At 41.4% G+C, this 19009-nt stretch overlaps 2 protein-coding genes across 4 annotated transcripts in view; both read right to left on the reverse strand.

Moving 5' to 3' along the window:
* Positions 1 to 11367, reverse strand: part of c20h8orf34 (chromosome 20 C8orf34 homolog) — a 54458-nt gene extending 43091 nt beyond the window's left edge. For all 3 annotated transcript variants that reach the window (XM_085764091.1, XM_085764092.1, XM_085764090.1), the window contains exon 1: positions 10527 to 11367. In XM_085764091.1, coding sequence (XP_085620217.1) covers positions 10527 to 10595 — 69 coding nt within the window. In that variant the 5' untranslated portion in view covers positions 10596 to 11367. The remainder of the gene's footprint in view (positions 1 to 10526) is intronic.
* A 448-nt stretch (positions 11368 to 11815) lies between these two features.
* prex2 (phosphatidylinositol-3,4,5-trisphosphate-dependent Rac exchange factor 2) overlaps positions 11816 to 19009 on the reverse strand; it is an 87921-nt gene continuing 80727 nt past the window's right edge. The window contains exons 39-41 of the mRNA XM_085763607.1: positions 17872 to 17974; positions 14838 to 14905; positions 11816 to 12875 (exon numbers count right to left, since the gene is read on the reverse strand). Coding sequence (XP_085619733.1) covers positions 12830 to 12875; positions 14838 to 14905; positions 17872 to 17974 — 217 coding nt within the window. The 3' untranslated portion in view covers positions 11816 to 12829. The remainder of the gene's footprint in view (positions 12876 to 14837; positions 14906 to 17871; positions 17975 to 19009) is intronic.

Consider the following 19009-nt stretch of genomic DNA (forward strand, 5'->3'; position numbering starts at 1 on the left):
GTTGTGTCACTACAATGAGGAAAAAAGACACACCATTATTTTTATTTTAGATTTGAGACAGTTATTGGTAAAGACAGTGCACTACAAGGACATGAAAGGTAAAATATTGAGAAAGCCAATTATATTATAAGGAGATGAGTCAGTTGTTCGTAGGACAAACTGACAAATTTGACCGACTACAGAAAACAGCCAAAAAAGAGGAAAATACTGCAGAAGGCGAAAAAGAAGGGAAGCACGCAGGGAGTCACAGTAACAGGTGCTGAGGGGTAAAGGCCACATCTTACGCCGCATGCTAATTCAAAATCCGTCAAATGCATGATGGGAATTCAGTCTCAAATGCACCAGTCATGCCATGACTAATCATGTCCTGTCTGAGCTTTACAAAACACACAATTCAAAATTAACTTATAGACAAGGTAAAACGACAAATATGATGAGGGAAGCAATGATCACATTCCACACGATACTATAAAAAATATTTTTGCCACCAACTGACCCTCTGAAGCTCATGTGTGTGCATGTGTAGTACGTGAGATGTGGCATGAGAATAAACTTTGAGCAGTCTGAGACAGCAGTCTAGCTGACTTCAGGATGACTGCTGCAGAAAAGCAAAGAAAGTCATTAGTGGACTGCAGTGAATTGGTGATGTAATGTAATGTATGGATAAAATGAGTGTGTGTGTGTGTGTGTGTGTGTGTGTGTGTGTGTGTGTGTGTGTGTGTGTGTGTGTGTGTGTGTGTGTGTGTGTGTGTGTGTGTGTGTGTGAGAGAGAGAGACTGCAGGTTTCTGTGTGAGTAGTACATTACATTTAACAGCAGAAAAACAAAGTCATGTAGTCCTGTGCTTTCATGGCTGGTACTGTATGTATTTGCCCTTGCGGACTCATGCTCATGTGTGTGTCTTTCAGAGGGTGGGGATGGCTACACGGAGACAGCCCGTGTGTGCATTATAGCTGGCTACTGGCCTTGGCTGCACTGTGTGTGCTCAGAAAGCTAATCAGGTAATTGGTCAGGGGGACATTCCTGCCCGGCCCCACTGTCTACAGCAGCTCCAACAGAAGGCGTTGTGTGTAGGAACAAACAAGGATCATGCTGAAATGTTTCACTGCAGACTGCAGGTGTAAGAATGGAGCAGCCCCACTCCTCTGCCTGGCTGTCAGAGATACACAGTAGCTGAAGTAGTCTTGAAGAGAAATAGCCATTTGAGAAAATCCTGCAAGATAATTGCAGCACATTGAGATTTCTAGAAAAGCGTCTCTCCTCAAAAGTGAAATGTATTTCTGTGGCCTGTGTCTAACAATTATAAACCACTAATGATGCAAAGACGTAAAACTTGTAATTACTACTTAGTAGCTCCTGTGGGTAATTTAACTAACCTACCAACAGGAGGTCTATAAACGAAGGCTGTAATTTGGTGGATCACACAGGAAGGAAAACTAGCACTACCCCGGGGTTTCCGAGTCTTAATAGTGATATTGTGGGGAAGGGGTAGTGGGTATAGTGGGAAGGATGTGCGCTTCTTTTAATGGATGACTGCCGAGTGTTGATTTTCAGGATTGTGTTTCCCAGTGGAGAGCGCTCACACACAGATGTAGAGAGGGTAACGCAAGAGTTGGATGCATGAAATAAACAGCAGCAAACTGCAAAGACAGATGGACAGACAGTGCCTTCTCAGGGGACTGTGACAGAAAGTTGCAGCACATGTGGGCACATCTGTATGCTGCCCACGTCTGTGCTGTAAAACACTTTTGTGCCAACATATATTGATTGAATATCCTACAGAGTGTTTTGCATCTATGACACGAGCTGCTGAATGAGCTGATGCACCTTCGTACCTTTGTGTCCTTCAACATCTCCAACAACATCATAAAAAAGGACATTATTATAAAGACATATTATGAGAAACTGATCCCACCGAATCACACCGTGGATAAGCGTACATTACATAACTCACGTATAGAGCAGATCAAGGTAACTGTGTCTGACACTTTCACTTTCTATGGTAATGAGGAGTTTTAAATAACATGAGTCCTGTTTGAGAAGCTCATGGAGTTTGACTGGTAATCATATTTTTGTGACAGGAACCATAGTAAGATGTGCACTAAAATTTGGGTCAACATTTCTATATACAAGAAGACTTTAATACTGTTTGATTTGGAGTGACTTGCATCAGCAGAACAGCATCCTCAGCATATGTTGTGTGTGTGTGTGTGTGTGTGCGTGCGTGCATGAGTGTATGAGAGAGATTAAGAGAAGCAGAGAGTTTCAGGATCTGTATCTCTCCTCTATAAGCAGGCCAATAGGTGGCATGAGCAACTGAGACATGTACTGTAGTCCATATATGTGTGCAGAGCTGTTACCAGGGCTGAGATATCTGCGCGCCTCCAGGCAGTTTGGTTTGGCGGCGGCTGTCAGCCAGCTAAAAAACACCCGTGTCCTTGGAAGCTCTCAAGGTCTCCCTCTGGGTACGACAATCATGATACTCTCACTGACGCTCCCGGCTTCTCTGCAACTTAAACAAACGCAAAGTGGACGTGAGTCTGGGAGACGAAGGGGCCAAGACAAAGGGAAAGTTGTGAAGGTCATACATAGGAGGTAGATTGGGGGAGAAAATGAAAGAGAGAGAGTTTTATATAAAATGGTGTAGGGGAAAAAAGACCAAAAAAAAGGAAGAGAGCATCAACACAGTAGTGGTGAGTAACAAATGCAAAATTCAGTCTCTGGTGACAGAAACCATGAATGCTGCTGAAAGGTCCTTATACCATTACAACAAGACATATTCATAACAGCAAACCATGGACACCTTTCTTTTGTGATAATCAAAGAAAGCATCATGAAGAGCAAAATCTGATATCACAGCTACATAAACTCTACAAAGAACTTTGCCTAAGCTTTACTCTTACTCTTACTCCTCCTAGTTGGATTCTGAGGATACATCCAACCACAGGCATAGGGCTGGTGGTCATCCACTAATGTATCTACTGAAATGAGACAACTGGTAGTATGGTACATAAACACAGACATTGCAGCTAAATACTATCTATTTAGAATATAGTTTCTCTGTAATAATCTCCATCACCTGCAGCAGCATTCAGATTTAAAACCTAATCAATACACAACTCTGAAGCTGTGACTCTTATGGAGCAACAGTTCTTCCAAGATTCCCAACAGTGCTTCCTGTCGCTGTGTCGCCTGCACTAGAAGCCACTGGCTGCCATTGATTTACCTGCCACTTGTCAGTGAAATATGGCAACGCCGAGTCATATCACAGGGTATTTAAGGGGACGTCTGTGCAGCTGATCAATGTGCTTTGTGTGCAGAAAAAAAGGTCATTATTGGAGAAAAAGGAGAAGAACGTGACGAGCCAGTATAGGTGAAGATGAGAAGGGAGTAGGGAGGAAAAGATGCCACTGGAAGAGATCCAGACCTTGAATGGCAGACAAGAGCAGGATAGGAGGCCGTGGGAGAGGCAAAGTCACCTAACCAGGCTGCTGCTACTAGATAATACTCAGAGAAGATGCTTTTATCTGCTTCACTCACTCCATCGTGCTGCATTGCCCAAAGTCCATTTTCCTCAATATGGTCCTACCTCTTTGGTGGCATTTTTAGCACTTGGTAATGGGGGACTGACTCATTATTTGTTATCATTTGACTATATAAATGTAAATCAACCACGGTGGAGTGTGTGTCCCCCCCCTCCCCCTCCTTTTTTAGGCTGAAGTAAATCTTTTCAATCATTTTTCAATCAGGTTTTGTAGCATTAAACAAGAAAGATCGTATCTCTCCTTATTTGATTTCATTCTGCTGCCATAATAAAATTCTTTGCCATTTCTTCTTGCTCCATTCTGATGTCTTTGTATCCGGCAGATAATAATGCAATTCTACCTCCGTCACGATCAGCTACATTCAACTACACAGGCTCCTTGACATACTTCACATAGCTGTATAAACACAGCATTGAATTGTGAAGTGCTACATATCACTCAGTTTCAAGTTTATACGGGATCTCAGCAGACTCTGTTAGTCAAATCAAACTAACATATTTTAGGATGTGTATTTTTTGGGGGGACATTTTTCTCTTTGTGTTACTGATCCTACCCTGCAGCTCATCAAGAAAACAGTGCTCAACGTGTATTCAAAAGACGGTAACTTTGGAAGATCGAGCTACTCGATTTGATGAACTGAGACTGGCTCATATTAACTTAAGTTAAGCTCTGGAACAGTTTTTATGCACAGAATGAGTGGATTTTGTCTTTCATCAAATACATTAGGAACATGTTACTGCCAGGAGAGGTCATTTCACAGTCAGTATGAATGATTGCAGCAAGCGAAAACTGTTTTTTATGTACATATGGACACTTGGCCATGGTTTAAAGACAGACTTGGAAGAAACATGAACCTGTTGTTTGGTATAAGTACATTGGTTACAGCTGTTTTGATCCAGATAGTGATAAATTGCAAAGGGTAATAAAAAGAATAGATTAGACTATAAAATGTACAAGGAATTACAGCCTAGTAGTGGTGGTAGTAGTAGTGGTTGAATGCAACATTTGATGTCCCTAAATATCTTTTCATTTATCTGTTACAGGATTAGTGGATAAACAATTTCAGCTGAAGTAGCAAAAAAGTCAAGTCACAGTAGCAATTAAGTGCTTCACACTCAAAAACAAAGCTAACCGGCGCCTTCGTGACTGTGTGGGTGTCATGTCATCACATTTTTGAAGATTGATACAATATCATTTATGCACAGAAATACATGATACTGCGTTTTCCAGAGAACCCAGTCCAACGGTTACAAATTAAAATCTATATCTAATCTCATGTGAAGTAAAACTTCAGTTTAAAATGTTTTTCTAGGGCCTCACCACTCAAGCTGAGAGGATTCAGCACAAAGCACACCCTTTGGTGGACCCCTGTTAAGTATAATACTCTACACATGTGCAGACACATACTATATTAATCACGCTTTGAGCAAACAGACAGTCACATACAACCATTAGTCAACAGCTGAACAAATATAGGTTAACTGTCAAGTCTGTGTATCAGATGATCAGCTCTCCCGTACCACCAGCGTGACTCTTAATTACACTCAGCAGTAAGCCGTCACCATCCTCAGGCTGTAAGTGGACATGATAACTTTATTAGCATGCAGCACAGGCACTGTACTCTGTCTCCTTCTTTTTCCCGTACTCTCGCAAATCATGGACACTCCCCACCACCACCACCTTACGCTGCATGCTCTAAATCTTCCTCATATTTCCACGTCACTCATTTTCTCACTGCTTGATCTCCCAGATATTCTTCGTCTTCCCTCTTCGCCCCCTCCTGTATTCCCCCCGGACCATCCCGGCCTTGGGCTGCCTGTTCAGCTGCCTGTCTTGTAGTAATTACTCCAAGTGTGCCTGAAGGGGAGCCGCATTAACCCATGCATTTCTGTCATACCAAGTCATCAAACTTGAGGTCGTCACTGAATTTGAATTAAAATGGTATCTAGAAAATAAACCAAACTAATTGCTTATGCCAGACTTTAACCAATCACAAACTGTTTTTCTCCTTTGAATTTTGACAGTTATTAGGTCTTCCTTTGAACCCCAGACACAACAAATGTGAATGGCCTCATTTTGGTTTTCACATGGTGCCATAACAAACTGCCACAGGAAATTGCAAATGCATATTACCCCAAACTGATTGTATTGACTTTTAGTGTTCCTTCACAGTTTGCTAATAGGATTTTAAAAATCAAAATTAGAGTGAGCATTTCTGTGTTTAGATGTAAATATATGCCAAAATAACCCTCTGGCATACGAATGGCTAAAAGTAGGGCAAAAGAGTGAGAGCACAAATCATTCTTCTGCTCATTAGACACTATACTTAGTCATGTACGCATTAGGTAATGAAGGGCCCAGCTCTGAAGCATGTGCTCATATCAGTCTGCACATCAATATTTAATGGTCAGTATAACAACCATTCTGCAGATATTTTTGCTTTGAATTGCAGGATGAGGTGAAAAAATAAACAAACCAAATAACGAAGCAACCAGCCATTGAGATAAAATGTCAGGGTTTTCATTACCTAATGAGTGGGAGGAATGCCAATGACGGAGAAATGTTTCCAGGTGTGTTTGTACTGGAGATGTAATAAGGCCTCTGACGGATTCCTCTGGATGTATAACTCCACCTCCCTGCGTGTGCTCAACTGACTGCACATGTTTCTGTCTTTGCTTATCTGTGACACAGTTTGCGGATATGCTTCAATTTCTCAACAAGTATACAGGAATTACAGTTAAAAGACACAAAAATCAAATAACATTCGTATAGAAATAAGAGTTTTTGTGGGAGGTAGAAGGCATATTGCCAGTACAGTAGGTAGCCTGAACCCAATCACACCAAGTCCAATAAATTATCCCTTAAGGGAGTGGATCAATAGGTCAGGCAGTGTGTCCTGCGTGGACAGACTGACTTCTTTCCAGTACTGCAGGGCTGCGCTGCTGAGACTCTGAGCACAGCAGATTAGAAGAACTACATAGCTGAGCAGACTGGAGCGAACCTTTTTTTCCATGTGGATGAATACTGTATAATTCCCTCAGAGGAAAGTCATTTAACTTCACTATAAGTAGCATATCAATAGGAGGAAGAGAGCAGCTTACTGATTTGAAATCCCACACCTTTCCTTGAGGCATTGGCTGAAACGGAGTGCTGATTCATTTCGTCTTATTTATTGATCTCATTTCTTTTTATTTATCGAGAGGGAAATGCTGCATATGAATGACAAGAGAAGCATAAAGTGATTAATTGGACCATTGCTACGTAAATTGTTCTGTAAGTGTCAGTGCTTTATGTTCTCATTGTGCATGTTGGAGGTGCTTTTCTGCACCAATGAAACCTCTAAAAAGAAAAGAAACAGTAATGCAAACCGATCCATGCAATAAAATTTGTAACAGAGCCAATACCAATCCAAGTTTATCACTCATCAGGGCTTCATTAATATCAGCAAGTGATAATAAAAAGCCCTGAGCTGAGACCAGTAGTATTAGCTCTATTAGCAGCACTATATTTAAGATTTTTAAGTCATTAAAGAAAAAGTCAGACTTTGTCATGAACAGTGACACCTATTCTTCCACAGAGCACTGTCATAACTCAACATTTGACTTCAAGATCAATTCCACTTTGATCCAATGACAATTTTAGGTCTTAACTACATTTCCATGACCCATGAGTTTACTGTTCTAATACAGAAGTAGTGTTGCTTCAGACATGATTGACAGAGATCACAGCAGGGAGGAACAACAGAGCATGTTTAGTACCGTGGTAAAGACAAACCTGCTTCTGTTACACAAGTTTGAATGTCAGAAGTTTATACATGAATGCTGCAAATCCTCTTTGATAATACAGAGACTGAGGAATTGTACAGATTCTGTCAGACAACTGAAAGTAAATCTGTTGCAATGACGATGCCAGACACGGAGGAATTCTTTCCTTTGTATGTTGCAATAATGCTGTAAGTAACGCATGTGTACATATGGGTAACTTTTAAATCTTTATACCATAGAGAGTATAAAAAAGGATTGTGAACAAGTGGCCTTCAACGTACTTAATGTCTACACTGATGGCAAAGGATATGCTGCACTTTAACTGAGGAGAGTAGGTGTTTGAAAAGTATATCAATATCAAATAGCTGACAATAATCTGGGGTGCAATTACTTCAATTATTATGAAAGGCAGCTTCACTTTTTAGATAATATTCCACTGGTGTTGACTCAGCGTGCTATCTCTGCAAAGCAACCATTTCATTAGTGAGTAGGAGAAAAAAAAAATCAATTCTCTGGCAAATCATAAGCTGTGTCTCATCAGAGTGAGTAAATGAACCCCCCCACTCTTGTTACACCGACGCTTTAATGCTGCAGCTGTGCGTTGGGTACTAGGAAGTGATGGGGGCTTTGCAGATGAGTTTCAGGGGGAAATAAAGAGAAAGAACAGTCTGTGGTAAAGAGATTGATCACACTGAGGGGGTGTTTACGCAACATGAAGTCAGAAACTCGGTGTTAATTTGTTAGAGAGAGCAAACTCAGGACACACTGCTACAGAACATACTTGTGCAGTAACTACTTAGGTATATTCATTGGTGTGTGTTACCAAACACCCTCATTTACAATAGAAGTAAGATCGCCTTTTAATGAACGACACTTTAAAAGATTGGAGTTTTTCTGCACATGTGGAAAACAACCAAATCAGTAGGAGGCAATTCATTTATTCTCTCTGTGGAAATGATGTCATTTAGTGCAGAAACTCACAGTGTGGTGTCACTGCCATGCAGTGCATTGCCTCAATCCTTGAGTTATTAGGTTATAGCCAGTAACTGTTCCGTTACTGGTCATCATAATGTTTTCTATTGCAAATTCTGTGTCATAATCCCACTCAAAAAATGTGAGCAAAAAAATCACAAATCTGAAAAAAGAAAAAATTACAATATACACTGAAGTATTTTCAGCAACAGAAGCAAGAAGAAGAAGAAGAAAAATACTTATATTGCTGCATTATACTTGTAAGTTCTTTTGTGCCATTTGAGCTCCTGCATTTTACCTGCAAGTGTTGTACTCGAGGCTGAATTGCTATCACTGTTTCAGTGAGCTCTTTTTGGTTTAAGCAGCACAGCAGAACGGCTGTTTGATTACATTTGCTGCACCAATTCCCTACATCTGATCAAAAAGAAAGTTTCGAGAAGAATTCCAGCCCTTCTCCTGGATTCTCCCAATAAAGAAAAAACTTGTTTCTTCACACCTGAGCGCACATGGATGGGTTTTCTTTGCGACAACAATGAAATTGCCAAGGGTTGTCAAGCGCAGCACCAGAGTAGCAGCCACCAGCATTTTCTCATGAGGGGAGAAGCATCTCCTCTTACTATACCTGTTTCTTACTACCTTCAAAAACCTGTCAGATTCCCTTGCAAATCCACCCAGCACAGTTCTGCCTCACAATACCCTGCCTACTGGCAAAATACTGTGAACAGCTCGGCAATGATTTGTGTAATTGCTGGTCAGAATAAAAAAACAAAAGCCTGCATGGTATTTTAAGGGCAAGCATGAAAATGCATTAGCATATAAGCCCATTGATCTTTGGAACAAAGGTGTCATTTGATCAACACCACTAGGAGCAACTTAAAGTCACGCAAAGCACTTTAATCGTCTTCAAATGTAAGATGAGGGCGACACAGTTTAATTGTACACCGAAGCAAAATATAAATGGACAGCACAGGCAGCGGGACTGAGGCAGAGAGCAGGGGGGAAGACAGGTGGAAGAGGAAGATGGAGGGAGGAAAAACAAACAGAGAGAGCACACAGAGGACTATCATTGTGCAGTTGAGCCTCAGTGACTGCTGCGGCCTCTCAATAAGATTTCCTGTCTTCTTCACCGGTTAAAAGCATGTTGGCCGTAATGTTCTCTGTCCACGGTGCTGAAACAAGCCTCAGTTACTGCGCTTATATCCACTTAACATGCAGCTCATGCTTTTGAGAGTGTGTGTGTGTTACTATATATCCAGTTGAAGCACAGAACTGTAGCATCAGCACTTTGCAAAACGCATCATGTGCTTGTGAATATTGCTTTGCCGTGAACACTGAACACGTCTACTGAATCCATATTTGTTTTTCACAGCGGTGGTGATGATGTTACAGTTGTCATCCTTGTTTAAAATGAGAATGACAGACCCACAGATCTGCTGCATCTCGACCCTTAAGCCAGTTGGATGTTGTAGCCTATCTGTCTTTCCATCTTTGCTCTGACTGTGCCTCACACCTTTGTAGTCCTGATAGCCTAAATCCAACAGCAAACAAAGGATGAAGTCATGCTCTCCCCTGGGTTGCTTAGATGCCACACTGAGAATAACCCCGGGATGAACACACAGATCCCTTGACTGACAAAACAGACAGAGAGGCAGGTAGTTTGGCTGCGTCTCTCCTCTGTAGCTGAGCAGCACAGCAAAGCAAAGCAAATCCTGCCCTGAGATATGAATTACAACTGGCTTCCCTGAGTGGCCCCAACTTCAACAAACTGAAACAGTGTTGAGTCAGGCAGTGGCAGGTTATGCTACATCATCTCATCTTATTTCATCATCTTTTGAAATGTAAATCACTGGAAGGGATTAACATGGAAATGTGAGGGCAAACACAGCAGCCAGTAAACCTTTGTGTTTCTGTAGCTACTCCAGTGTCTCATCTCAAAAAAAGGGAGCGCAGCGGGACGGTTCAGTGTAAAGACAATCTGACACCCAAAGTGAATAAAAATAAACGCCTATCCCTTTGCCATGAGCCGGTTGCTTAAACAAATACAAGTGTATAGACTAGAGGAAGCGATGTTACAGTTCAGTGTATCCCTCAGTTACTCCAGTGTGACAGCTCCCATTGCAGATGTGCGCTCATCATTTAGCACAAACTAAATCAAAGCTGATTAACGTTGTCTTGGTGCAAAGCGGCGGTCCTTCAAATTGGCATCCAAGAAGTTCAGAGTTGTTAGGTTGTATTTGAGCACTCACCTCAAACAAGGGTCCGATTTTATTCTTCTCCAGATACGACTGAATTCTTGACTGTTGCGGAGACGCCATGAAGAAACTAATGTGCCTCGCCAAGAGCTTTTAGCAGGATGAAATCATGGGGTGAGCCGGTGTCATTCGTCCTTCACGGGGGAGGAGGGGGCGTATCGGCGACTATAAATGTGCAAAAAAAATAAAAAATAAAATAAAAAAATAAAAACCATGTAATGTCATCAAGTGGGAGCTGCAGTGGAGCCACGGTAAGTTCAGACGGGCTGCGTCAAGTGCGGAGCAGGCGGCTCTGAGCCCGGCTCATTGTGGAGACTCAGCCCGGGACCGTCCCCAGCTTGTCGCCTCACTGACTCTCTAGCGGCAGCTTCCCGGTAGAAGCCAATGGCACAGCAGCTCTGTGACAGAGATTACAAATCTTCCGCTCACTGGCTGCCGGTGTTAAACTGTGCCACCGCCACTCCCATTTATCCAGCGAGCTCAGCCCAGTCCAGCAGCAACCACCGTGTTCTCCTGTGCTCAGCGCAATTATGTGTCTCGTAAAGCATCCACCTGCACGAGAGGAGAGGAGACGATTTCACGGTAATAAATTTGCGCAGCAGCACGTGCACTCATGCAGTGGTTTAAGGCAGGTGTAGCTCGTTCTGCTAATTAGCGTGAGAAAACATTAAAGTTGAAGTCTTTCTTTTTTTTTTATCCCAAATTAATTCATTTTCCACTTATGCAAAGATATAATTAAACAACACCAAAGAAAAGAGTTAGGCTACCTAATAGAAGAAAGAGCGATTCACATGAAGCCAGTGTTTGGCTACCTTTTAACTATTCACCTTGTTGTATGCATAGTATGGTAATCTGGATCTGGATGTCAGTCACATCCGATTAATTCAACTTCCGGTTGACCCCCCATGGTACAGTAGTAGTGTGCGAAATCACTCATTTATCACTTTCTAGGAATTTCAGTGTAGAGGACTATAGGCTATAATGTTAGCTCATTGGTAAAATTAAAGAGAAAAAAAAAACACTTGGTTGATTAGTGACCACTAATTTCCAGATGCATTGTAGGATTATGAATCCACTAGGCTATATTCAGAAAGTACTACAAAACAGCAAGATCCCTATGTAGGCGACTGGACTACTGTATATAGGAGGTACTGATTCAGACACAATGAATTCCGAAAGTCATACAATGTGGACGGGACTACATCAGATGAAATAGAAAAAACAAGCCAATGGTGACTTGGTGATGTGGATCATCAAATAAGCAAAAATGACAAGCGTCCAGCCACTGTTATCAGCTTTAATATATTTTTACATACTGTATAGCCTACATGACAGCATTTTAGTGTTTTGAGGAATTTCTGCAGCAAAAGTTGAGCATCATTCTTACACTGATGAACAGACATAGGCTACCTACATTATATGTAGGAACACTACAAGAGCTTATAGATGCAGTTTATTATCACTTGGTTGTTTGCATAGTATTGAGCTAGTCATCCACTCTACAATGATTTAACATCCAATAATAAGTAACGCAGAGAGACATTATAATCCTGAGTACTGTCAATATAAAATAACAGAATATATCTCATAGCTCTACTTCCAAAAACCTATTGTGTTAATACTGATAAACCATTGAAAATCTTTATATGCATGCATATAACAGTTATAGAAATTCAAAATCATTTTTGCTAAATGTCTATATTTACAAGCGAATAGAAATCATATTGAGGAATGTTACAAAACACACATTCATATGGTTATCAAATAATGACAGACTTGATCAAGCATGGAGTCAGAAGAGAAGCAGACAAATTATTGGCTAATTTGAACAAATACAATGCCAAATTACATCCAATCTCCTTGTAATCAATGTTATCTTGCTTATTTCATATGTAAATGAAACTAATAACATAAAATGCAAATGTCCCTCATGAAAACAAATATGATTTTCAGCTCATTATGCGCAGACAGTGAACTGATGGGGTTCATTCCATTTCAATGAGCCAGTTTAACTCCATTCACGGTATCTCACTTGGAAACATCTTCTTGTCAGATGCATTACACACACACACACAAAAGGAAACAAAATATGTATAAAGAACAACATTGAAAAATATAAAGTATTAAAAATACTATTTAAATTTCTATTTACACTTCAGGCAGCTATGCTGAACATGTAACAATGTTCAATAACTGTTTTTATTAGGTTGATTCTTCATGGGCGCAGGAACGACTTTAAGTTGGTTGGGACTCAAAGTTCTCCAGGACTTCTTCAGCAACTTCCTGGATGCAATGCATTATGGGTCCCCATCTGGGGGTGGAGGCAGGCACAGCTTGTACAACCTGAGCAGAAAAACACACATGCAAAATGGTAATTAGTTGCATTCCAATACATAGTACCATAAAAACTGTACGATCATCAGTCGGTGACAAATTTCTCTTTCCTTAAAAAAAATCTCTGTTAAGAGCAAGAGAAAATGTAACAAGATGTAGCTGCAGTTTGAAGAGGAAAGATGTCAGCGATGGAGAAATAATTACCCCTAGAAACACACATCCAGCTTTGCACTACAAAGTCAAACAACATTAACTATGTTCAAACAGTGAAAAATGACTTCAGAGTTCAGTTTTATCCACAAACATGCTGTTGGTGCTGTGTAAATTGTATATACTTAAGCCTGGTAACCTTCATGAAGGCAGTTTTTATGAATAGAAAATCTAAAATGTATGGTCTTTGTGTTTTAGTGCTACATAAATTATACAGTAGTTACAGCTGTTTACATTTGTAAGAAACCCTGCATACACACAAAGTCCATAAAAACTCCAATCCTACAGTACCAGTGCACCTCTCACAGTCAAGAATGATATGTTCTGTTCTGCTGCCTTCATGAACAGAAAACATTTGTGTTATTGATAGCTGATCAGTGTTTCCCTACTCACAGCACAAATTTCTCCATTACGAGCTGCATGACTAACATCTTAACTCAGCTCTACTCTTGTAGATAATCAGCTGCACCACTCGCATCCTTTTGGTTTTTACGAGACTCACTTTGCATCGCATGGCTGCAGGCTGAACTGACACATAATATAACTACCCGCTTTTTATCTACACATCAGTGAGCGTGTGGATCTCTATCTTGTGAACAACTAGCATATCTCATGACCCGAGTACACTTCCATATTCTACAGCACTCACTCACACCGTTACAATTATGACAAACCTAGTGAGAGTGCAGCAATTTTGCTCTGTGACCACAATGTCTCAACACTAATCATCCCGCTACTTAATTGTATTTGTCAATTTCACTAAAAGGTTCAAAAGGGCTGCCTGTCACACAAAAGCGTATATGTCACAGCCAAATGGCTGAGGCAGTCCTTGTCCTCATCTTGGAGCCACTGAGAACAGGGAGCTCCCGTCTAATGGAACCATTTGGCCACAGCCCTGAAGAAAAAGCACACATACACAGGGCTACCCAGCTGCACAAATACATGCACTAATACATGCACTTTTGAACAAGCTGGATTCAGCTGACTACGCAGTGGTGGACACTGTGATGGACACTTTGTATCAGTAGTTGAAAGCATACTACAATGTTTAAACATTTATTTAAACACTGTACTTTTAGATGAACACTTGGTTTCAAGTTTAGACTGCAGGCATTTGATAAAGTGGTTAAGAACAGGAGCTGCTTTTAAAACTCTTCATGGTGAGTTCAGGTAAGGTCAGACATCCAAGACGCAATAGACAGTACAGACTAGTTTATTTTGTTGGGAGCATTTAAATCCTGAAATATACAAATTCAGCCCCCCCCCTCCAAAAAAATGGTTGTGTTTCTTTCTGCTTTTTTCCGTCTTCAGAGACAAAAACAGTATGAATTAATAGTTCTGTGCTTTTTAAATGTCGTGACTTGACTGCAGACTAACAAAATTTCAAATCAGAGTCCCAGAAAGCACCAAGAAGAAAGAAAATTCAAAACAGTTCTTGCTTTCGGCTACATTACCATGCAACAACACATACTATATCTGTTTTCTGTTGTGTTATTATAAAGTGTCCTTGGGTGTCCTGAAAGACGCTATATTAATCTAAATTCTAATTATTATTATTATATATCAAAGGAAAGAAAAGACTTTTCTCTTAAGCAGATTTTAATTCTCTGAAAGTAAACATTCATGCAACAGTGAAAAATGGTCAAAGATACTGTAAAAAGATTTCTAGATAATGGGCTATTACATGCAAAGCCTGTTAAGCCCCCATAATTCAATAGGCTGATGTGAGCCCACACGGACAGGTCGTGACTGAAGTTTTACCTTGGGACTGATGACGGTGTGCGATCCCTCACTCCCAGATTCTTGGCAGAATTCTGGACTCTTGCCCCCTAATAGAAAAACAGACATCAACAATTCATGACATCGTGGATGAGGCTGAAATGCAGCAGCTATAAATAGGGGCTCGGAATAAAAACCACAGAGAGAAGAGCTTAAACAAAGCTTAGACAGTAAGCCAAAAACATTTGTGCCCTCTGAGTATTGATAATGCTTTCACCCAAAGCTTTGTATGCGGAAAAAAATACAGTGAGGAGACTGGTGATTCAGCCTTTGTTTGGATATAATACATTGCTGAGTAATATTATTCAGACTCCCTACTATCTGGAATTCAGTGTGCATTTCTGACATTAAAAGACTGAACTTTTTTTTCTAATGGGAAGGTACTGAAAAGTTTTGAGGTCTTGCTGATTTTAGAGGTAAAACTTTTCACAGGTTGATGGTTTCCCCTTGGACTTGGTGGTTGAACAGATTTGTTTGCATATTTCAAAAATTCAGCTGGGCCCAGAATTGTTCTAGTCACTGAGCTAAACAGCTCCTAGAAATATTAAAGTAGATGTACTGTAGTAGTAGTAGTAGATGATTCATCTGGAGAATTAAAATTTTAAACCACAGCTGCTGCCGGCTCCTTCCTTTCTATTACACTTCTCTGCTTTTTTATTCTATGTGCAAAAGAGCACATGCAGAATATTCTCTGTAGGGGAAAAAAAGGTTAACATCAAGCCCTTTGAAAGATTAATGTAGCTTGTGTTTGTGTGTTGCAGTTTGATTATGCCCAGTCAGGTGCACGTCCTGCTCTTTGCTAATGTTCCTGTAAGTCTGCTGGCGGTGCACAGAGTCGGCAGAAACACAACTGCAGGGGGGCAGGAAGCAACTCAGCCTCTCTTTGATTTAGACACGTGAAAACACCTGGGCTCACAACAAGTACTCGCTCTTCCCTCTCTGATGCACACACGACAAACGGACGCGAAAAAACACACAATCGAATCATTATCCCACGAGGTCATCAGCGCCTCCTTTTTTGAGCAGAGAGGGAGCGACCGGCCAAAAGTGCATTAGCTGACCTCTCGGTTACAGCTCTGCCGTCTGCCGTCTTAGCGTCTGCCCCGAGTTACGTCCAGATAGCAGGATAGCATCAGCAATTATTGGATGTGCATCACAGCCATCCATTCTGATGCCTCCAGACAGAGATGCCCCCTGATGTCCCTACAGGACGAGGCATCCCGACTCGAGAAGATCAGATGAGTCAGAGACAACATCAGAAACCAAACTATTCCTAAAGTTTTTTTTGATATATAAGACGCTAAAACTTTAAAAAATGACGTCAAAGCAACGCAATCTGCGTGGACATATTTCAGTCTCACGAACTGATGGAAGTACACTGCCATCCACAGATCCATGCAACCATCATGGTTTCGATCCACATTGGATAGAATGAGAAAAATATGGTGCTAGGCTGTCCAAGAAGCAGGAAAGTGCAAATATCCCTCACTGTTTTATAACAAATATTGATTCACTTAAACTTTAAAAAAAGCTGCATGCATTTTTTATCCCCGTTTCCATTTTTTACATTTCCACATTTCGTTTTTGTTTAATGACTAAGATCTGGTATCTGGTTGTTTTATGGTTGATCTTTCTGCACATTCCTCTTATCCTTCCCAGACTTCATGGGAAAATGATAACACATTCCTTACAAATGCTGAAACGTGAGATACAGTATATACATGTACTGTATACGTACACTCCCTATACAGTAAAAGCATGGGAAATTGCCATGCAGAAGTTTACAAATCAGACTGTGAATGGACCAATTTTGCTCAAATCACTCATGCATCCTCATTCTGGATGATGTTGTCTGGTGCTTGATGAATTGGTGCTTCTGCTGGGACCGGATGCTGCGCTGATAACCTTTTTGTGAGTAAGTATGACTATTCAGCGAGGAAGAGGGGGCGTCATCCAAACCCTGAGTGATATTCATATTCATCAGATTCATCAGCTGATGTCTGAGAGCAAGGACACACATACACACGCACAGACAGCGTACACACAGCAGAGACTCCCCTCTGCTCTCTATCTGCACTAAACAACCTCTTCTCTGTGGTGTGTAGGTCAATGGTGATACAAGAGTCTCTCTAATAACACAATCAAAATATAATGAAAAAGTTCTCTCAAATCTCAATACCAGCCCCCTCTCATATTCAATAAAAAATGTCACACACCACACCTTCCACAGGATGGATTTTTTCCCCCAGCCACATACAGTACAGTAGTACTCAAGGTCAAACAATGCACAGAGTTGCATCCTCCTGGCTGCCAGCCCACTTCTGAGTGTGTGTGGAAATGAAAAGTCTTTCCTCCTGCAGGATCTCAGCCTCTCTCTTGACCAAACCCTCCTCTCTCTCTCTCTCTCTCTCTCTCACAGCAAAAAAGCAAAACTAACCACCACTCACAGAACTTCTAATGAGCTTCTGAGATTCATGCTGAGATCTGGTCACGGCGGTTGCTGTTTGTGGGGTGAAAATGTGTATGTCTCCAGAGAGTAATGGGAATTTCTTCCCTCGACCCCAAACAGACATGCAGACAAGCAAACAAACAAGCGGTTTGCTCCGAAGCAGTCGGACGGACAAAAGCTTTCTCTGACACCAAGAAATAAAGTTACTGTTGGCTGCCTTTTAAAATCGCATTCTTATTGAAGTAATAGTGTCTGAGAGGAATCAAACACTGACCACAGGAGCTAAAATGGCGTAAATACTCCTCTATTGGCACTGTTAAATCTATTGCTAACACTATTTTGGCAGCCTAGTTTGACACAATGATGCATACATTTATCTAATGATTTTGGATGCAGAAATTGCATTGTGGATAGAATCACAAATTCACTCCGAGACAGAAAATGTCACTGAAGAGACAAGAGCCTCTGGCAGTAACATCAGGATGCTGAGCTAAAAAGAAAAAAAAAATACTGTAACAGAAAGGTTACATATTGATTAACTATGCATGTGCAAAATACATGACATACCTGTTTCCTCATGACATCAGTGGCCTGCATGATGCAGCGAGGGGGCAGGCCGTGGTTGCGGGCCAGCAGGATGGCCTGCTCCAACGTCACACTCAGGGTGCAGCTGTTGATCAGAGAGGAAACATGAGGTCAAGCTCACACACACACTCTCAGTCCGTCGGCACATTCATCAGCGCTAGGGAAATGGACGTTTGGATGGCTTATGGGGAAATCATGATGCAGAACCTCACTTCCTTTGTCACTGTTGCTGTACTATCAAAGCATATTTGACACCAGAAAAACCATCCACAGTGACAATAAACACCTCCTCTGACTCAACGTGCACTCATCGACTCCCTCGACATGCTTTCATGGTAATGTAGTCGTCTTTCCAACCGATGGAAGACTGAAAGTGAGATCTGAGAGTTACTGTAGGAAAAAAAAAAGAAAGACAGAGAGAGAAAAACCAGGACAGAAACAACAGCAAGCCAAACTCAAACTCTGGGTTTCATTCAGATATGATGAATTTCTGGCAGAATTCACTTGAACTACTTCAAATCTCTCCGAGCTCATTTTTTACTCCTCTTGACACCTTCTCATTACCATCACATTCCTCCTGCTTCACCTTTGCTCGTCTCCTCACTAATGAATCATTTCATTTGCCGCTGAAATGTCACTCACACTGAGCAAACAGGCAGCGTCGGGAGAGCAACAAACCTCCCAATCTTCGCTTCAGACCGAATTCAGGATGCGGATTAAAACCTCGGCGTGAACTTTCAGCTGGTGAGGAGACTTTCTCTGTTTTCTCATCAACAGGACCGATGTGATGCCTCTCGTTGCAGCCCAGAGAGAAAAAGGGTCCAAGGACAAGTCAGCGTTTCTCCTGCGGCCGAGGCGATACGCTCACACTGCCATGAAGGTGTCATGTGTGTAAAATGAGTGCTGACGTGAGTGTGTGATTCATTAGTTACAGCCAACTTTGTTGCCAGGCACGCACACACACACACAGACACATGGGTTTCTTCCTGTTTCTCGCCTTCACACACACACACCCAAATGGCAGCATGTGGATAAATCCCTTAGAGAGCCAGTGACAGGTGTCAAGGCTGTTGGGTGACCTTTCTATGATAACAAGCTGTACGAGTGTATCGATCCCAGG

Source organism: Trachurus japonicus, chromosome 20 (genome assembly GCF_045865225.1).
Source record: "Trachurus japonicus isolate A0001 chromosome 20, Traja_1.0".
NCBI classification, from domain to species: domain Eukaryota; kingdom Metazoa; phylum Chordata; class Actinopteri; order Carangiformes; family Carangidae; genus Trachurus; species Trachurus japonicus.